The following is a 19,367-nucleotide window of genomic DNA, read 5'->3' as shown; positions in this document are numbered from 1 at the left end:
TTCTTTTCATGTGACCCTTCTTGCCACAATGGTAGCATTCTATGTCACTCTTGCCTTTAGCACTGCGGGACTTGCTACGAGATTGATTCCTCTTTCCACCTTTGTACTTTTCTTTGGTCCTTCCCCTGACAACTAAGGCTGTTCCTTTGCCTTTGTCCATTGTCTTTCTATTGGTTTCTTCAGTAAGCAGACTTCCTTCTACACCTGCTATGTTCAAACCATCTGGAGGTGCAGAATTACTCAAAGCTGTGCGAAAAGTGTCCCAACTTTCCGGCAATGTGATCAACAGGAACATAGCTCTAACAGGTTCATCAAACTTGACACCTTGAGCTGACAACTGACTGTAGATGGTGTTGTATTCATTCAGATGATTGGACATAGGTGTCCCTTCTTTCATCTTCAAGTCAACAAGCTTCTTAAGCCAGTATACTTGTGAAGCTGCACTCTACTTCTCATAAAGATCACTCAACTTTAACCATGCTTGATAAGCCGACATCTCGTCTGCTACATTGAAGTAAACGCTTTCTGCCAAAGTCAGCATAATGGTAGAAAGTGCCAATTCATTCATTTCGCTCCATTCATCTTCGTCCATATCTTCTAGTTTTATCCCTTTGAGCTTTATAGGTTTTATCTGCTTCTTTTGACCAACACGTGCCAAATCTGCTTCTTCCACAATGGGAAATTGGTTCCATCCAGCTTCTTGATATTGTAAAGAGCAGTGTCCTGTGATCCAGCCATAGCTACGCTTCACAGTGGTTTACTTTCCTGGGAAAAATTCGGCAGAGTTTCCCCTGTAAACTGACCTCTGAACCAATATCAACCTGATGAACTAGTGGATGTCGCCTACAGTCTGTGTGTAGATGCGCCCGTGTCGTATGTGACACGCCTCCAAGAACTGTGAGCCGTCCTTCGATGTGTAGACAGCCACAAATCAACACTTTGGGAGTGTCGATATCCTTAGCACCTGCAGTCGTAGGCCAAAAACCCCAAATTTGTAGAGTCGGATCTGCACCCGCCGAGACCACGTAGTTGAAAATGGCCTGCGCAGACCTTTGTCGAAGCTGAACGATGGCCGAGATGACCTCAGAATGAAATTCTGACAACACCGAGCCCTTCGGGCTCGCCCATGAGATTTGGGGCCGTGTCTTCGCCTGTCGAATTTCACTCCAATCTGAGCTGGTGACTCTAGCCTCCTACAGTGCTGCCCCGAGCCTCGATTTGAGCTCTGATACCAGTTGAAGGAGTACGAGCGGAAGTGCTAATGATATCAAATCTCTCATAAATGCCTTTTGTGTTAATGGTTTTGAAAGAGCACGTCTTTGGAGACTTGTTAGATGCTTTCTAAATGAGTTTCCAGCTTCCTTTTTTGCATGTAACCCCACAAAATTGTTGGACCTACTAAAAATTGGAGGGCACTAGGACCCCTTTAGGGACCTAGTACCCCTAAAGAGGGATGGACCACCCTAGTGTGGGTGGTGGTGGGTCTCTTCCAAAGTTTTGATGTGCTTCAAACAATTTCTGGCTATGGCTGAAAATGTCTCAAAATGTACTATGGGCACCCTCCATTCCGACCGAGGGGGGGAGTATATGTCTCATGAATTCAATGCATTTCTGGCTAGTCATGGGATAAAACACCAATGTACAGTGCCTTATACACCTCATCAAAATGGTGTTGCTGAGAGGAAAAACAGGTCACTTACAGAAATGGCACGATGTATGGTCAAAAGTCAATCTTTGCTGCATTCGTTTTGGCTTGAGGCCATCATGTGTGCCACTTATGTACTAAAAAGGTGTCCTATGAAAGCTTTGCAGTCTATTACTCCCTATGAAGCATGGCATGATAGAAAGCATTCTATTGAGCACATGCGTGTTTTTGGCTGTTTGGCATATTCTTTTATTGCCACAAACACAGCGTAGAAAATTGGATGATAAGGTTGTCAAATGTATTTTTGTTGGTTATAGTGCTGAAATCAAAGGTTACAGGTTGTATCATCCGCAAAGAGAGAGTGAAGGAGAAGAGCACGACGATATGGTGAACTCGCTCTACTGTAATGTGTAGAGCATAGTGAGTTCTTATTAGGTTTTTACAAAAGAATATGTGTACATACCTGGCGGCCCGCCCACTTACCTGGGCGACCACATTGGGCTTTATACCCCAACACGTTGTTGGCGCGGATTCTGTTTTGGTTGTGACACCAGAGGATTGGAGGCAAGAGATACAGGCAAGACGGCGCAGACAGATTGGTCTGGCCACTTCACTTCATAGCACAGACTGCTCAATCTGGTTTCCCTTCTTCATACAGGATGATCACGGTGCAGACAGCTTGGTCTGACCACACCTCTTCTCAGAGGCCCTTCACAACGCAGAGGGTTGAGTCTGGCTTTCCCCTCATCTTGGATTACCCTACCTACTGACAGGACACCATCCGGTGGTGGTCCGAGCGGTCTATCGGTGATTGCTGCAGCTTACGGTAGCTTCTACAGTGTAGATTGTATAGTCTGGCTTTCCTTGTTTCGGAGGAGTTTACGGTGCAAATTGCTACATCTGGCCTTCTAGGAGTTTTTCATAGCTTAGTCACCTGGCCACGTTGGGTTACACGTTCATGCATTGACAGGCTTCTGGTCATGCTCATGACAGTTCCTGGGCTTCTCCTTTTTCTCTAGACGGTTTGTCTACAGAGGGGCTCATCCTCAGATGTGTACGATGCAAATGTATCACAGAGTCTCTTGATCTTGCCGTTTTAGCTGCAGTCTTAATATTGATGTAGTGTACTTTTCTGTTGGATGTATGTTTCCGATTCACGTTGAGAGTGGGGTGATATTCTCTTAGTAGATATTCCACACAAGGAAGATCAAACAATAGTTCACAATCTTAGTTGCGATGGAGTTCCTTGAGATGTAGTTTAGAGGTCGTTCATGACATATAATGGTTATTGCAGTTCTTTATGGTTCTTTTTCATTGGACACTTATCTCTCAGTAGCTGCAAGGGCATGCCAAATCTGTGCCCTGGATGCGGACCACCCTTGGTCACTTGTATATGTAGCTTTGTATCAGCATGGAGAGCCTAGCCAGATCTCTCTCTTTCCCATTCTCTCTCTCATTCTCAAACGTCTTGTCTCTTTCTAGTGATTTCTCTTCTGCACAATTGCCTTGTATATGTATGTGGCGTTGCGGGTGCTCTCTAGAGATGAAAATAACCTTTTGAACTTCACCTGCAAGCCAAATGTTAAGTTGGTGCATGCAAGGAGTCAGGCCTTATTGGTCAAGCCTCCTCGTACATATCCACAATGCTCCTTGCATCGTTTGCCTCATCAGGATATAACATTCTCAACGTTGATTTGGGCATTGATTATGCTAAAGCTACCCAATCAACAACTCGTGACAGTTCAGTTAGAAAGCTTGGGAGAAAGTCTTTGATCACCTTAGGTGCTCTTTCATTACAGAATTGATGCATGCCATAGGTTTTGGCCCCCGTATGCCCAATATATACACACCATCAATGTAGGTTCCACCTCTCGTGTCTATGAGGAATGGTGGTGTCATTGACCCCCATATCGCTGGCTTGTTCCACGAAGCAGGGTTTTCCTCTCAGACCTTGACTTTTTGCCATTGCTACTAATCCCATATCAACCTAACTTTCTCATTCGGCAATTTTTGTACCTTCGTCAAAGTCAATCCAGGGCAGTGCTATTATTTTCTACCAAGACTGGCCTTTCTAGTGTCAATCGAATGCAGTTGTGGCTTCCATGTAATGTTGAAGGGTCTTACTAATTGGTATCTCTATTTATATATCAATGGAAACTTGTAGGCCAAGCATTGGCTGAGGGCTCTTTTATGTTCCTCAAGGTAGACAATTTTTTGTGGACAAAGCAATGCAAGCATGGTGTCTCTATGCACTTGTGTCTGGTTTGTTTATAAACATGTGTAAATCTCCCCTTATTAGCTGCACAAAGGAGCAGTTGCAGGTGTAATGTGCAACGGAAGTGATTTATGGTGAATGCTCAGGATGAGTGCTCAATGTGTACTCAAGGTGCCTTTTAGGACATGAGAGAGTTCCTTTTACTTCTTGAGAGAGATGTGCAATAGACTAGAGAGAAGAGAGAATGATACTGTGAGTGAAGGTTCTGTGAGTGATAGAGAGAGAAAGAAGCTTCTCTATCATTAAAGAGGTATTTGCACAAATGCTGATACAATAGTCCTAGATGCTGAGATGCTGATGGGATCTTGTTGTAGATGCTAGGATCTGCGAGGCTAATGGCTGAAAATAGAAAATGCTAGTGGAATTGATGGAGATCTGCAACTTGACGAGGCTATGGGCTGATCTGCTATAGTCGATGTTGAGGGTGCTGATGGCAAAAATGGGCTGAAATCTGAATACGCTGGCTGATTGGGGCTGGATTTGAAGGTGCTGTTGCTAGGGCTGATTTGCGAACGGGAATACTGATGGGTGCAAAAATGCCATGGCTGATCTGCAATCTGGAAACGCCAGGGCTGAGCTACAAGGCTGATGGAAACGCTATGGTACTGATGGAAAACGCTAGCATGCTGAGGTACTGCAGGTACTTGGTGCTTGTACTGACTTATGCGTTCTAGTGGTGACCATGGGGGTCACCTTTATAGGGTATTTTAAGCTGGGTCGAGTAGGAACTACATAAAATACCCCACGACTTTATAAAACACTGCTTTAAGTCACTTATTAATAAGTTGATGAACCTTTAATGAGAGGTGCTTCCTATGTGGTAACTACCTAGGCTGGGTACTAATAATACTGTATGGGAATGCTCCCCAGTTCCTACACCTAGTAGACACTGGCTGTGCTCATGTGCAATCAGAGGGTATGCAACTACTTAAGTGTCTGGACATGCACGTCCACAAAGGTGCCAGACATTTCCTAGGCTGTCCTAAACCCTAGAAGTAGGAGCTAGCTTTTCCACATGCACATAGGGTTAGATGTGCACGTGACAACAGGCCTTGGGTGGTTGGAACATGTAGTGTACAAACATACTGTGTTCAGGTACCTTGGCTATCCAGTGGGTATGGATGTTGGTGGCAATCTGCTAATTTTCGCCTGTACAAACACCCATCCATACATGCTGTCCACTTGCCACACTCCTGGTGTTGTGAACTTCAACTATTAAACTTGCTCCATGATAGAACAGGAACTCATTTTGATGGCCTCTCGACCACAATAGTAAGACCCTTGAAAACAAAAGTGGATTAAACACTATATTAACACCAATAAAAAATGAATTTTCAAAGTCATTTGATTCATCTTATGTTTGTGCAATTATAAAATGTACTTCAGTATTGACTAGAATGCATGAGGAACCTTTCCTATTTTGTATAGGAGGTTTGAAGTGAAGCTGGCTGGATTGGAAAATGCCACCTAAAAAGGGAGGATCTGGAAAAAAGGACAGTGATGGTAAAAATGACAAAGGAGGTGACATTGAAGGCCTACTACTGGAGAAGGACTTGGAGATTGCGACACTACTTGATAAACTTTCACGACTTGAGAAAAGATCTCAAAACCTTACAACACTCACAGAGAATCAACAGTTGGCAGCCAAAGAAATGGAGGAAAAGCTTCAGGATGTTATTTCATGTCTTACCAGGTCATAGTTGACACAACCTTCAAGAGCAATGGTCATGATTTCTTGATAGTTGAAACAGTCAGTAAATTTACCAAAGAGACAAATTTGATGAAGGGGATAGCTTCAATCAGATGAAAGTTGACAGAAGGCTGTTTTACTGCAGTGATGTCAAAGAAAAAGAGCTGAAAATCAATGGGCTGGAGGTTGCCTTGGGAGACTTGAAAGCAGAGAGCACAACAACAATTGAGGCTCTCACTAAAGATCTGAATGAGCTGAAGAATACACATAAGTTTGTCACTGAAGATCTTCGTCTACAGCTGGCAAATGCTCAAGTACAGTTGCGAGATATAGATGAGTTTAGGGCCAAGAAGACAGCCATCGAACAAGAGGTTGTAGGGTAAGGTATTTGTATTGAAAATTTCAAATAAATTTGCGCGCGTGTTTGAATGATGTCTCCGAGGGTAAAGTTTCTCTCTTATAGATTGAAAGACAAAATTGAAGAGGAGAAAAAGAAGCATCAAGATGTTATTAGTGATATTGAGAGGGCAGCTTTACAGGAGAAGGAGAAGCTTCGAAAAGAGATGGCCGTTCGAATAGAGGAAACTAAGATACAAATGCTGCAACAAATGGACGAGCAGCTGCATGCTGTAATTTTCCTGTTTGCTTTTCTGATTTATGCAATGAATTGTCTGTTTGTTGCACAACTCATATGAATGTCGTCAATCCAATATTTTGAACTGATTGTTTTTCCAGTTTGTGCTTTGATTATACTCGAAGTGTGTTTTTATTATCAGTGATGTATCTACAGAAGACAAAGAGAACAATGGTTGAAAATGAGCAGCTCGGCAAGGAGCTGGGTTATCACATTAGGCAGACTGAGTTGCTCCTACAGAAGAATGAGAAACTTGTGCAGGAGAATATTGATTTGCACCGGAAAGTGTTGCTTGCAAAAGAGGTATTTTAAACCTGTTTTTTAGCATGTTGTCATTTTCAATACTTACTGCTGATTTGAATCTGCTGAATAAGTAAGAAAATTTATGTGTATTAATTTGTTTCATAGCGATTTGAATATTGTAATTCAATGAACCCACCCAGGTTGGCTTTTTCCTTCTGGCACGTGGTGCCATGTGGCATGCCACGTGTGGCCAGGCTGCAGTATCGTGCTGCCTGATAGTGTGCACATGAGGAAAAGTAGGTCTTAGGTAAAAAGCAAAAACAAGGTCTAAGAAAAGAGATAGCAGGTCCATGCTTACTGGCCAGCCCTCTCTCTCTCTCTCTCTCTCTCTCTCTCTCTCTCTCTCTCTCACACACACACACACACACACACACATTTTTTTGTGTATATCTTGATTTAATTTACAAGTGGGAAACCTCAAAGCGAGGAAAATGCACAGTAAAGAAGTACAAAAGGAGCAATGCAATGCTCCGAAAGCTAGAAACAATCAAAGAAAATCCTACAGGCTTCAAGAAAGATGTCTCCCACATCATAAACATAGTGTAGAGCTTGTCCAAGCAATAACTTGAAGTAAGGGAAAGGGTCAATTTCTAATTCATGAAACATCCGAGAGTTACGTTGGTGCCAAATGGTCCATATAACCCAAAATTTGACCCAACTGAACTAGATCTGAAATGGAGACTATGGCGATTGGAGAACCCCACAAATCAAAAACCATATGTGAAAGATTCCGGATGAGAAACGAAGGCGCAGAGCAGAGGACACTTGCCTGATGAAAGTCCAGGAGCAGCAGTGTCACAAAATGATGATGTGGCAGTACTGCTCGGACACACACACACACACACACACACACACACACACACACACACACACACACACACACAATAGATGACATGGCAGATTGTACGGCATGCTGACATGGCAGAAAGTACGGACAGACTGTACGGCATGCTGAGGTGGCAAACAATACGGACTTCCGTGATTTGCACTGACAGGTGCTGACGTGGCAGCCTGTACGGATTTCCGCAATATGCACAAACTGCTTTTTGGGGCAGATTTTAGATCAGATGCTTTTTGGATTGACTGCTTTTGAGTTGAATAGCTTTTGGGGCATCCCTTGTAAGAATAAATAAGCCCAACAGAACTCACTCTTCAGAGCATCTAGATGCAGAGTTTAAGAGGAGAGGACCTCTCAGGTGTTGTACTTTGCTCAAGCATTAATATAAAAGAAATACCAAAAGGGCGCTAGTCTTTGGGGTTAATCTCTCTGGGCAAAGAACTACGCTGGGAGTGTCAACTCAAATTTTAAAGTTGTGAAGTATATTCAATGATTCTCTCGTGTGTCATGTCGGATTCTCGACTTGGGGTGCCCAAGCCTGTGATAGTGGTATTAGAGCGCGACCGATTTCTCTTCTACTGGAAAATCCAATCCTCTTATCGTGACACACATGGATTCAAACGACGAATCCCGCAAGAATCAGACGAACCCTCCAGACACTTTGAAACAAAGGCGGTATGAAAAATTCGAATGGATTAGCAGATCATGAATACGGGCCAACTCGGCCTACGCAGTATCAACTAATGGAGATGCAACGTCAACAACAGGTTGATGAGTGCGCAAAGCAGATGCTCAAGTTTGCAAAGGATCCACAATATGCAAATTTTTTGACCCGGCACCCAATTGATGAAGTGCATACGCATTGGCAGCAAGTCATTGATCCACCAATAAATCCAGCCCTCAAGAAACCTCCTGTCCCGCAGTTATTGAAGATGAACTCGAGGAGGTTGTCCAAAAACGAGTCAACCAACTATTGGGGTCAAAGGAGAAGCATCCGAAGAAGCGTAACAAGGGAACTGACTTCCCTGGTTACTTGGGCCGAAATCCTCTTTTGAGAATTCAAGGAAATAGAAGAAGCGTGTACGTTTCGAAGGATTGTCCAGTTCGTCCTCATCTTCTTCTGAAAGTTTGGATAGCTCATCCTCTTCTGGCTCGAGTGATGAGGATAGAAAGGGCAAGAAACGACAAAAGGACCATACATTTTATTAAAAAAGGAAGCACTTTACAGAGCCAATCAATATGATTTTTTCGATAACAAGGGCAAAAAGGCCAAGGAATTCAAAGAGGGTGGACAGGTAGTAAAATTTGAATACTTTTCAGGGTTTTGAGATGCTCCCAATGCTTTAGTCTTTATCCAACAATTTGACATAGCATTTTCAGGAGGCCGCTATATAGAGCACTCCAAGATTAGACAGGCAGCATCCTTTTTGAAAGGCAATGCACAGACATGGTGGTCCGACAAAGTGGCTAGATTTTAAGAGACTCTTTATCTCGTCGTAACTCACTCAAGAATATGAACGGGACGTGATTATTGATTGGAACCATCTTCGAATGGTCAAGGCAGAACCTTTAGATGCTTATTGTGAGAGATTTTGGGATGTTTTCTTACCTGCTTCATCCTTCAAAAAGATCAGTTTCAAGCAGTGCCATAGATGCCTGTAAGGGACGGCTGGATTGCTTAATGGGTTTAGGTGCACAACGCTGACAGACATCACAAACCTTCACATGAGCAATTGCATCCCTAAGCACATAGGGCCACCATAAAAAACTGTAGAATTTTTTGTGATGTGATGTGACCAAGGTAATGGCCACGTGTGGAACCACTGTGGGCATCTTCTAAAATATGCTCCACTTCATGAGGGGAGACACATCTGCGCGACACACCATCTGGTCCAGACTTTTAGAGCTGAACTCCAATTAGAGTAAATGGTCGAGACTTCATCAATAGTCTTCTTTTCTGCAAGGGAGAGGCGTTCTCTGGATATAGGCTAGTAAAGTTACAATGATAATGATTCATATCTAAGATCTCGATGGGATACTTATGTGAATGTGATTATGGTTGTTCAACGACCTGTGTCTTTGTGCAAGTGCAAGATTTGTGTAGTCTAGTGCATGTGTGCATAGAGTCAGTGCCTACTGAGCTATTGAAGATTTGCGTAGCCTAGTGCATGTGTGCATAGAGTCGGTGCCTGCTGAGCTATTATCTATCCTTTGTCTATTTTGAAAGTGTAATCAAGGGCGATTACTCTTCTTTTAAGGGGAAGAGGGGGGGGGGGGGGGGGGGGAGGGGGGTATATGTCACAATTTTGATGATGTGGCATACTGGATACTTATGTGAATGTGATTATGGTTGTTCGATGACATGTGTCTTTGTGCAAGTGCAAGATTTGCATAGCCTAGTGCATGTGTGCATAGAGTCGGTGCCTAATGAGCTATTGTCTATCCTTTGTCTATTTTGAAAGTGTAATCAAGGGCGATTACTTCTTTTAAGGGGAAGAGGGGAGGGGGGGGGTATATGTCACAAATTTGATGATGTGGCATACTGCATACTTATGTGAATGTGATTATGGTTGTTTGATGACCTGTGTCTTTGTGCAAGTGCAAGATTTACGTAGTCTAGTGCATGTGTGCATAGAGTCAGTGCCTACTGAGCTATTGTCTATCCTTTGTCTATTTTGAAAGCTAATCAAAGGGCGAGTACTCTTCTTTTAAGGGGAAGAGGGGAGGGGGGGGCGTATATGTCACAATTTTGATGATGTGGCATACTGGATACTTATGTGAATGTGATTATGGTTGTTTGATGATCTGTGTCTTTGTGCAAGTGCAAGATTTGCGTAGTCTAGTGCATGTGTGCATAGAGTCAGTGCCTATTGAGCTATTGTCTATCCTTTGTCTATTTTGAAAGCATAATCAAGGGCAATTACTCTTCTTTTAAGGGGAAGAGAGGAGGGGGGGGGGTATATGTCACAAATTTGATGATGTGGCATACTGGATACTTATGTGAATGTGATTATGGTTGTTTGATGACCTGTGTCTTTGTGCAAGTGCAAGATTTGCGTAGTCTAGTGCATGTGTGCATAGAGTCAGTGCCTACTGAGCTATTGTCTATCCTTTGTCTATTTTGAAAGCTAATCAAGGGCGAGTACTCTTCTTTTAAGGGGAAGAGGGGAGAGGGGGGCGTATATGTCACAAATTTGATGATGTGGCATACTGGATACTTACGTGAATGTGATTATGGTTGTTTGATGATCTGTGTCTTTGTGCAAGTGCAAGATTTGCGTAGTCTAGTGCATGTGTGCATAGAGTCAGTGCCTATTGAGCTATTGTCTATCCTTTGTCTATTTTGAAAGCATAATCAAGGGCGATTACTCTTCTTTTAAGGGGAAGAGAGGGGGGGGGGTATATGTCACAAATTTGATGATGTGGCATACTGGCTAGTGGACAAATGAAGGGACAAACAAATTTGATGACGTGGCATATATTATGCCGCACTACTGATGTAGCTGAATTTCCATGCATTGTGGCGAGTTTTACGCTGATGATGTGGCAGACTAGTATGGCTGCTTATGGGGCAGTTTTATGGGGCCATCTGGTGTTAGCTGAGATAGCTTTTGGGGGTTTTCTCCTGATCCTTTTCAATGTATGGGTACACATCGCACAACACCTCTTGTGGCTGTACTTTGTGATAATCAATACAAAAAGAACTACCGATAGGGACGCCCAACTTTGCGGCCAGTGCATCTCTCTTCTTGTGGAGGCAAAAAATCAACCCTCAATGATCAAGGAGCTCGAAAGCATTAAGGAGCAGGTGAAAACTCTACGAGAAGAGGAAGAGAAAAAGGCAAGAACAACCTCTTCGTGGGCGGAGCTTCTTTTCAAAACACAAGAGAAGGTTGATAAAGCTGAAAAGTGGATCGAGGACGCAAAGAATGGAAAAGATAGACTGGGCAAGTTATCTCAACTTGCTGCTGCTCACGCTCCTCCCTCGCCATCGCCCCCCCCCCCCCCCCCCCCCCCCCCCCCCCCCATCAGCTCACGCTTCCCCCTACCCCTTCGCCCTCGCTGTCCCCTGTCCTCGCGCTCTCGCCATCGCCATCAGCCCACCTGAGGAGGTCAAAACCGTTTTGACCCCCTTCAGCAGGACCCGTTTGGGGCAGATTGGGAACCGTTTGGACCCCCTTCAGTAGGACCTGCCTGAGGAGGCCCCGTCCACTTGAGTTCCTCCACCTCCGCCTCCTCCCTGAGACGCTGCCGCTCCGCCTACCCCTCCTCCTCCTCCTCTCCTACCTCCATCTTCGCCCATAGTTACATGGGATGGCGGGTCGGGGTCGGGAACGGGGACGGGACGACAAAAGTCGGAAAACGGGGACAAGGGTGGGGATGGCAAAAAAAAAAGAAGAGTTTTTTTGGCATTTTTTGACCTATACACATGCCACACACATAGAGCATCACTTTGACCACAAATTTACACTAAATAGACCAAAGAACATGAGTCATATAGACGCAAATGTGCTAATAAACATTGAGAAATGAGGACTCAAAGGGTGGCTTTTATAGCCATTGGGGTGCTTCAAAGTTCAAACATATGGCTATTGGAGAGAAACTAGCCTCTAGGAATGATCAGGTTTTCAAATTTTTAAAAAAATCCCCTCCCATCCCATGCCGTCCCCGGGACGTTTTGCCTGCGTTCCCACTTGACAGCCCTTTTTCCGTCCGTCCCCACCCGTCCCCGCCCCGGAAATGGGCGTCCCCCGTTTCTAGGGTCCGTCACCTCTGTCCCCTGTAACTATGCCTTCGCCTCCTGCCCCTCCTCTCTCCCCGATGGGGCCCACAGCCTCATCTCCCAACCCCTCCTCCACTCCTCCTCAGACGCAGGGGATTGGACACGCGTCTGCCGCGCGAGGGATTTTCTTGGTAGTGCTTTTGCTACGAGCCTTGCGGCTCGAGAGGGACAGCCCCACTTGAGGCCGCCTTTTTTGGTGCAGACTTCTCCCTTTGCAGCAGTCCCTAGAGGTTTGACTAGCTTCGACATTCGCAAACGCTGGGACTTCTTCGACTACAACTTTGCACGGTTTCTGGGTGAATCTTCTCCCGACCTGGATGAGGCTTGCTTTTGAGTCCACGTCCTCTTTCTTGTAGCTAGAGGCATTGATGCCTTGGACACAGCGGTGGGTTTCTCCTTTCCGCTGTGCGGTAGGGATCTCACAGAGTGGACCCAGCACAGAGTTCTTGAGTGACTCTAGCTTCAGGCTATTGAGTTCTCACACCACACAGGGGACTTAGGAGTGACAGATTTGGTGCAGACACTTTGGCCTCTTGCCAAGTTCAGCGTGATGCCTCCGGATGCAGCGGGTTGCAGGCACATTGTGGTGTATTTGTTTGGTGACACTCAGAGCCCTCCTTGTTATGTATTTGTACATGAGGATTCTTGGACAGAGAATGTAGCCCTTCGGGCTGCATGCTCGGCTTCAGCCTGGGCAGGACAGTCACTTCTTTCGCACTTGTCTAGAGGTCGTTCGGATGCGGATTACTCCCCATCCAAACCGGCCTCAAAGATAGCGAGGTTGGCTGCTGTGGCAGCATCTGTTTTCTCTCACTGACTCCTTGAGGCATAGTTACAGGAAATGGCCATTTTCAGGTCTCCGTTCCCCGTTCCCATCCCAATTTTCCGGTCCGGATCCCCGTTCCGTGTTTCAGACGTGAGTATCCCAAACAAGGAATGGCGTTCCATGCATGTTGTCGTTGCGCGTTCCCCATTCCAATTTCCCGTTCCAGGTAACTATGCCATGAGGATCATTTCATGGAATGTGCAGGGATTAGGAGGGCCCCAATTTCAGCGTCGGAGGGGTTGGCTGACGGGAGCTTCAGAGATGCCTTGTGGGTGGTGAGATTGACATTCTTATGCTACAGGAGCATCATCTTTGTGAGAGCCGCATTAGACGATGTGGTATGACACACCTCTGATCCAAGCATTTGAGAAGCCCATCCTACATAGAGTACCCTCCAAAAAATCCCAGTCAACTCTATCGTAGGCCTTCTCAATCGAGAAGAAGTATCACCAGATCCTCACCACGGAGGCACGAGAGGGCAGATGCCTCTCAGAAAGTAAAGATGTTGTCAAGGATACTACACTCCTTGACAAAACTTGTCTGTGTCCCATGTATGATGCTCTCTAGAAGTGGCTGAATCCTCAAACTCAGGGCCTTGGCAAGAATTTTGTAGGCTGAGTTGAGGATGGTGATGGGCCGCCACTGACGAATCTAATCCAAGGAGCCACCCTCCTTGGGAATGAGGTAAATCAGGCCCTCACTCATGCTGTCAGGCATCTCTCCTGTATGCAGGATGTACTGAAAAGCGCTGCAGAGATCTGAGCCAAGCAAGTCCCAATACGCTAAGAAAAAGTTGGGAGTGAAGCCATCCTCACTTGGACAGCTACCACGGGGAAGTGCTCTGAGTGCCGTGTGGAGCTTCTCTAACTGAAGAGGCAACTCAAGCCTCTGGCGCATCTCCTCAGCCACAAGACAAGGCATCTGTGCCCACACCTGCTCTCTGCATGCATCCTGACGCTCTGACTAAGGCTCTGCTGACAGCAGGTCACGGTAAAAGTCGGTAGCAACTACATGCATGTCCTCTGGCTCTGAAGCAACTGACCCGTTAGGCCTCCTCAACTGGTTGACCCTGGCATGCGCATGTCGGGGCCCACTATCTCAAAGAAATCCCTTATCACTCTGTCACCCACCTGGGTCCACTGAGATGCCTGTCAATGAAAAGCAAACTCTTGGCTTCTCTCATCTATGCTGGAAAGCTCCTGGGGAGCCTGCTGCAATTGCTCCTCCAGCCAAGGACTGTTTGGATGGTGCTCCTACATCCTCTGCAAGGAAGCAACACCTCGTCGGAGACGTTGCTCCTCTCTCACTACAGCCAGGCGGGCAGTAGACTCCTAGAGAAATAGCCGACTAAGCTGAGCAATTCCAGAGGCCACTCTGTCACAGCAGGAGAGTCCTGCATGTCTAAGCCCTTTGTCCAAAGAGCCACCACTCGCTCTTTGAGCATAGAGTCCAGCAAGACCCTCTCAGGGATGTGAAGCTCCCCCTTCTCTGTCTATCTGTCACTGTGAGGATCACTGGTGCATGGTCCGAAAAAGAAGTCCCAGCCAGAATGTAAACTGACCTACCTAAGTCACAGAAGTGGTCACTAGTGTAGAAGCGATCTATCCGAGATAGATTCACTCCTTCCACTCTACGGTCCGACTGAGAGAAGGCTAGGCTGTCTGGGGGCCTCACAAAGCTAGAATACTGCCACACATATGAAACCCGCAGAGTCATACATAACCTCTCCCAAGCTGCCAACTCAACTCCATGCACAGTAGTATGGCTACCTCCAATCCTGTCAGAGGGGTACTCCAACATGTTGAAGTCACCTCCGATGCACCAGTGATCTGCCTGCGGCAGAGACTCTACAATATGAGACCAAAACTCTGCACGTGCACTTGCCACAGTGGGCGCGTAGATGTTCAGGAAGCCCATGAGGCAACCCTGAACTTGCATAGTAATCCACTGAGCCTTGCCTGGCACAATAATCCCTCTTCCCACAATGGCCTGCTGCAAAGAATCCGCAATAGTCATACATACCCCACCTTGGATGTCTCCAGGTGCAAGTACAGCTAACCAAAACGTCTCATAGTGACCATGGGAGGCCAACCTTCACAGGTGTGAGCAGGCTCTTGAGACCTTTTGTTGTGCATCAAGTGCACTGATCAACTGGAGAAAGATAGTGGCTTTCTCAGTTGGTAGTGCTTCTCCGCCTGATTGGCTGCCAGTTGAGGGTTTCAGATGGATTCCTCCAGGGACTGCAGTTCGATATTTGGGCTGTCAGGTTGGCTTGGACTTGTCTCCTGAGAAACAGATTGCTCCCCTCCTCCTGTCCATCAAGAGGAAGTTGTTACATTGGATCTCCGCACGACTTTCGCTGGCAGGCAGAGTTGTAGTGGCCAACCAGATGTTGTTGGCTACTATGTGGTATAACACTTCTTATTGGGTCTTCTCGAGTTCCTCCATCAGCCATGTAGAGAGGCTGATCAGGAACTTCCTTTGGTCAGGGTGTGACATTCAGATAGCCCGGGCCAAAGTGGCCTAGCAGGTCATCACTCTTCCTTGTTCTCAGGGAGGGTTGGGGATCATAGACCCAGCACAGCAGAGTAGAGCCCTTCTTGGGAAGTTTGTTGTTCAGAGGATTACTTCCAGGGGAGGAGCCCTGAAAGGAGTTTTTGCTTCAGCGGCTTAGTGCTAGAGTGCCTCAGGCTGGAGGCCCCTGGCGACCTTCGACTAGATGGATTTTCATAGAGATGCGCAAAGTTGGCATGAGCAGGAGATTGGAGGACTGTTTTGTTGTGAGTCTGCTCTGCTTCTTGGAGCAGCTGCGGAGAGGCCTAGAGCAGCATCAGCCTACTTGCACGGAGGAGCGCCTGAGACAACCCCTTGTTTGCAACCCCATGGTTAGCACTCAGAGCGGCCACTTGGTTGGTAGTAGGCCTCATGTTTCTTGGGGTTCCATGGCAGAGGGTCCAGCACGCACTCTAGGTGACTGGCTACAGTTTTCAGGCTTGTCAAACGAGCTTCAAAGCATCCAGCTACAGGGTATGAGAGGGGTGCACAGCATGTGTCAGGACATCACAGAGGCAGTACCAGCTGAGTGGCTTACACCTCTCGAGTCAGCAACGCCCAGATGGATGGGGGCCTTCATGCGGTTGGAGATTCTCATCGCAGTTCGAGCTTGCTCAGAGACTGTACCCTCCCTGTTTTTTGAGCTACATGGTGACGGTCGTTTACACCGAGTTTCAATAGAGGCCCCACAGGTTGTAGAGTGCTGTTTTTAGAGGATCCGAGTTGTGGGCATCTGTGGGAGGACTTGTGTCATAGATCTTGACCTAGCAGGTCTTGAAACTGGCCACTAGAAACTGTGGGCTTGGGATAGCTGTCCACTGGCACGAGTGCAGTGGGATCCTGGAGAGTGGTTTTGGAGGGACCCTTTCTCCTCAGTCGACCATCCAGGTGTCCCTTTCTTTCAGTACGCTGTTCGATTGTGAAGTCACATACTGGCAGCACGGAGAGAAGCTCGTCTTGCTACTGCACCTCATTGGCAGGAGGAGGGTCTCACAGCTGAGTTCTTGTCAACTTTTTGGGCAAGGTTGTGGGGCACCAAACAGCCGCGGCGAGTCACTTTGTTCCAGTGATTGGTTGCACATCGAGCTACAGCAGTTGGGAGCCGGCTTGTACATAGTGGTCTTTCTGCAGCATGCGCAGCTTGTGACCATCCTGTGGAGAGTCAACGCCATTGTCTTTGGGATTGTCCTTTGGCACAACAGGTTTGGCTTCATGTCCTTCGGCTGATGCCAGCTCTTTCCACGGCACGACAGTACACTTGGGGGGCAGCTGCTTGGTCCACCCTCACAGACCCGGCACATCAGTTTGAGCTATTTTCCACCAGCAGGATGATAGTGATGCAGGGGGGTCGACCTACACTCCAGCCTGCTATACAGAGCTTACTCCACAGGAGTGGTGCAGTGAGAGAGAGGAGTATTGGGAGCTCATCTACGGCCTGACACTATGGTTCATCTGGCGGGCCCACTGCTTCCGCATCTTTGAGGCTCGCCCTGTACCACCAGCAGAGACTGTTCGAGATCTTTGGCTAGAGCTGATCCATACTCTCAGAGGACAATTCGAGAGACTCCAGGGCAGCTCCAACCGCATGCGGGAGCGTAGAGAGGCTTTCCTTCGACTCTCGCACCGTGGGCCTTTCTTCACCATGGTCTAGGGTGTCTGAGATGGCACTACAGTCCACCAGTGTGGTTTTTCCCTCCTCCCATCTCTTGATGTTGCCTCATTGTACATATTTTGTTTTTTCATTGGGAGAGTTTCCCCCTTATGATTGTTGCAGCCCTCTCTAGTAGAGGTGGTTGTAGCCCTATGGGCAGTTTCATTAACTAATAGAAGAATCTTTTTCTCAAAAAAAAAAAGAATGGAAAAGATAAAGATGCAGGTGCTTGGAGAGTGGGCAAGAAGGGAAGTGATGAGAAACGAAGGCCCAAGGAAAGAGCACTCATTATACGTTTCCCTACACTGGAAGCTAGGAAGGAATTCCTGAAGAAGAGACCAACACTCAAGCAAACTGGGATATTTATGGGTGATGACCTCACTCTAACACAGGTAGCACACATGCAAGAACTAATGCAAGAGATTAAGATGGTGAGGGAGAAAGGGAAAATAGATTTCTACAGGGGAGGGAGAGTAGTGGTGCTGGAAAAACGCACCGCGTGACGGTGTGAGACCTATGGGACAACCTTAAAATGGCAGCATGGAATTGTAACGGATCAATGAAGCTAGATATAGGTGCATTTGAGGATAGATCTAAGGGAAGAGACATTATTTTTTACTCGGAAACGCATCAGCCTCCTAAGGCACATTACCTAGAGTGACGGGATACCATTGGGAGACTACTTGTAGGCAAGAAGTGAGATCAACGCATAGAGGACGGGGATCAGGAATTGTGACAGTCCTACTCAAGGAGGAGTTGCAACCCCTCATTCGTATTGTTCAGAGGGTTGAGTAGGCCAGATATATGTGGGTCAGAGTGAGAGCAAAGATAGGGACGCCACTCTACATCGCAATATGCTATTTTGCCCCCAACACATCTCATTATGCATCGCCCAAGGGGGAGTCACCGTGCTATATGATATTGCATGAGGACATATGGGAGTTCTCTAGGGATGGAGACTTCATTCTTTTGGGAGACTTCAATGCCAGGATGGGCCAGTCTCAGACAGCTTTCTATGATACCTCAGAGGAAATGTTGAGAGAATTGGATGTCAGTGATATGGGACTGGCCAGATGTCCGCAGGATGAAGAGCACACTGGATATGGGGGATATCTGACAGATTTGGGGACTGCACATGGATTGGCCATCTTGAATGGCCTCCAAAGATTTCCAACGTCGAGTGGGTTCACTTGCTTTCCTCATAGACATGGCGCCAGCACAGTGGATCATGTTTTGGCTCAGCCCGGTTTCATACCCTCTATTCAGGACTTTACAGTCGGGTCCAAGCCTGTTGGGGTAGCAGTAGATCATGCTCTTCTCGTGTCATTCCAGTTCAGTACAGCTCGACTGGCACAGACACCTATGGGGGATATCTGACAGATTTGGGGACTGCACATCGATTGGCCATCTTGAATGGCCTCCAAAGATTTCCAACGTCGAGTGGGTTCACTTGCTTTCCTCATAGACATGGCGCCAGCACAGTGGATCATGTTTTGGCTCAGCCCGGTTTCATACCCTCTATTCAGGACTTTACAGTCGGGTCCAAGCCTGTTGGGGTAGCAGTAGATCATGCTCTTCTCGTGTCATTCCAGTTCAGTACAGCTCGACTGGCACAGACACCTATGCATACCCGATACACTTTTACTTCAAAGACTGATTCTGTCTACATAGATGGTATCTACAGATGCTTATGCAGAAAGGATCTGGGGAGACTTTTAGGGGAGCTCACTTATATATTGACAGAGACACTACACGATGCAACAACAAAGGCATAACCCCATACTGAGCCTGCGCAGCGCTGATGTTTTGGGAGCACACCCCAAAATAGCTGGTATGATGAGGAGTGCAGAGAGACGAGAGCCCGGCTTCAGAGGGAGGTACATCTAGGTGTCATTACTCACAGGCAATCACGGATTGCTTCTCGGCATTTGGTACGACAAAAGAAGAGGGCGTTTCTAGCTCAGCTAGAGCAGGATTTATATCAGTTTTTTTTGAGCCAGGTTTCAGGCGAGGCATGGCGACTCTCCCATGAGCACTCCCCCCCACCGGTCATCACTTCTATGGAGGTATGGGGTCAGTATGCATCATCTCTCTACACCGTTTCAGGCAGCCACCTCTTCCAGATCCGCCAAAGCCATGCCCACACACATGTGCTTTCTTTACAGCCGA

At 46.7% G+C, this 19,367-nt stretch overlaps 1 protein-coding gene across 1 annotated transcript in view; it reads left to right on the top strand.

The window, feature by feature from the left end:
- The window catches only part of LOC147456553 (uncharacterized), a 50,538-nt gene that overhangs the window by 19,360 nt on the left and 11,811 nt on the right, over positions 1–19,367 (top strand). The window contains exons 2-5 of the mRNA XM_086514986.1: positions 5,349–5,613; positions 5,756–5,989; positions 6,074–6,239; positions 6,401–6,547. Coding sequence (XP_086371112.1) covers positions 5,381–5,613; positions 5,756–5,989; positions 6,074–6,239; positions 6,401–6,547 — 780 coding nt within the window. The 5' untranslated portion in view covers positions 5,349–5,380. The remainder of the gene's footprint in view (positions 1–5,348; positions 5,614–5,755; positions 5,990–6,073; positions 6,240–6,400; positions 6,548–19,367) is intronic.

This window comes from Adiantum capillus-veneris, chromosome 6, assembly GCF_014529385.1.
Source record: "Adiantum capillus-veneris isolate H3 chromosome 6, ASM1452938v2, whole genome shotgun sequence".
Lineage (NCBI taxonomy): Eukaryota > Viridiplantae > Streptophyta > Polypodiopsida > Polypodiales > Pteridaceae > Adiantum > Adiantum capillus-veneris.
The sequence above is the reverse complement of the archived record's forward strand: the minus strand, read 5'-3'. Positions and strand labels throughout refer to the sequence as shown.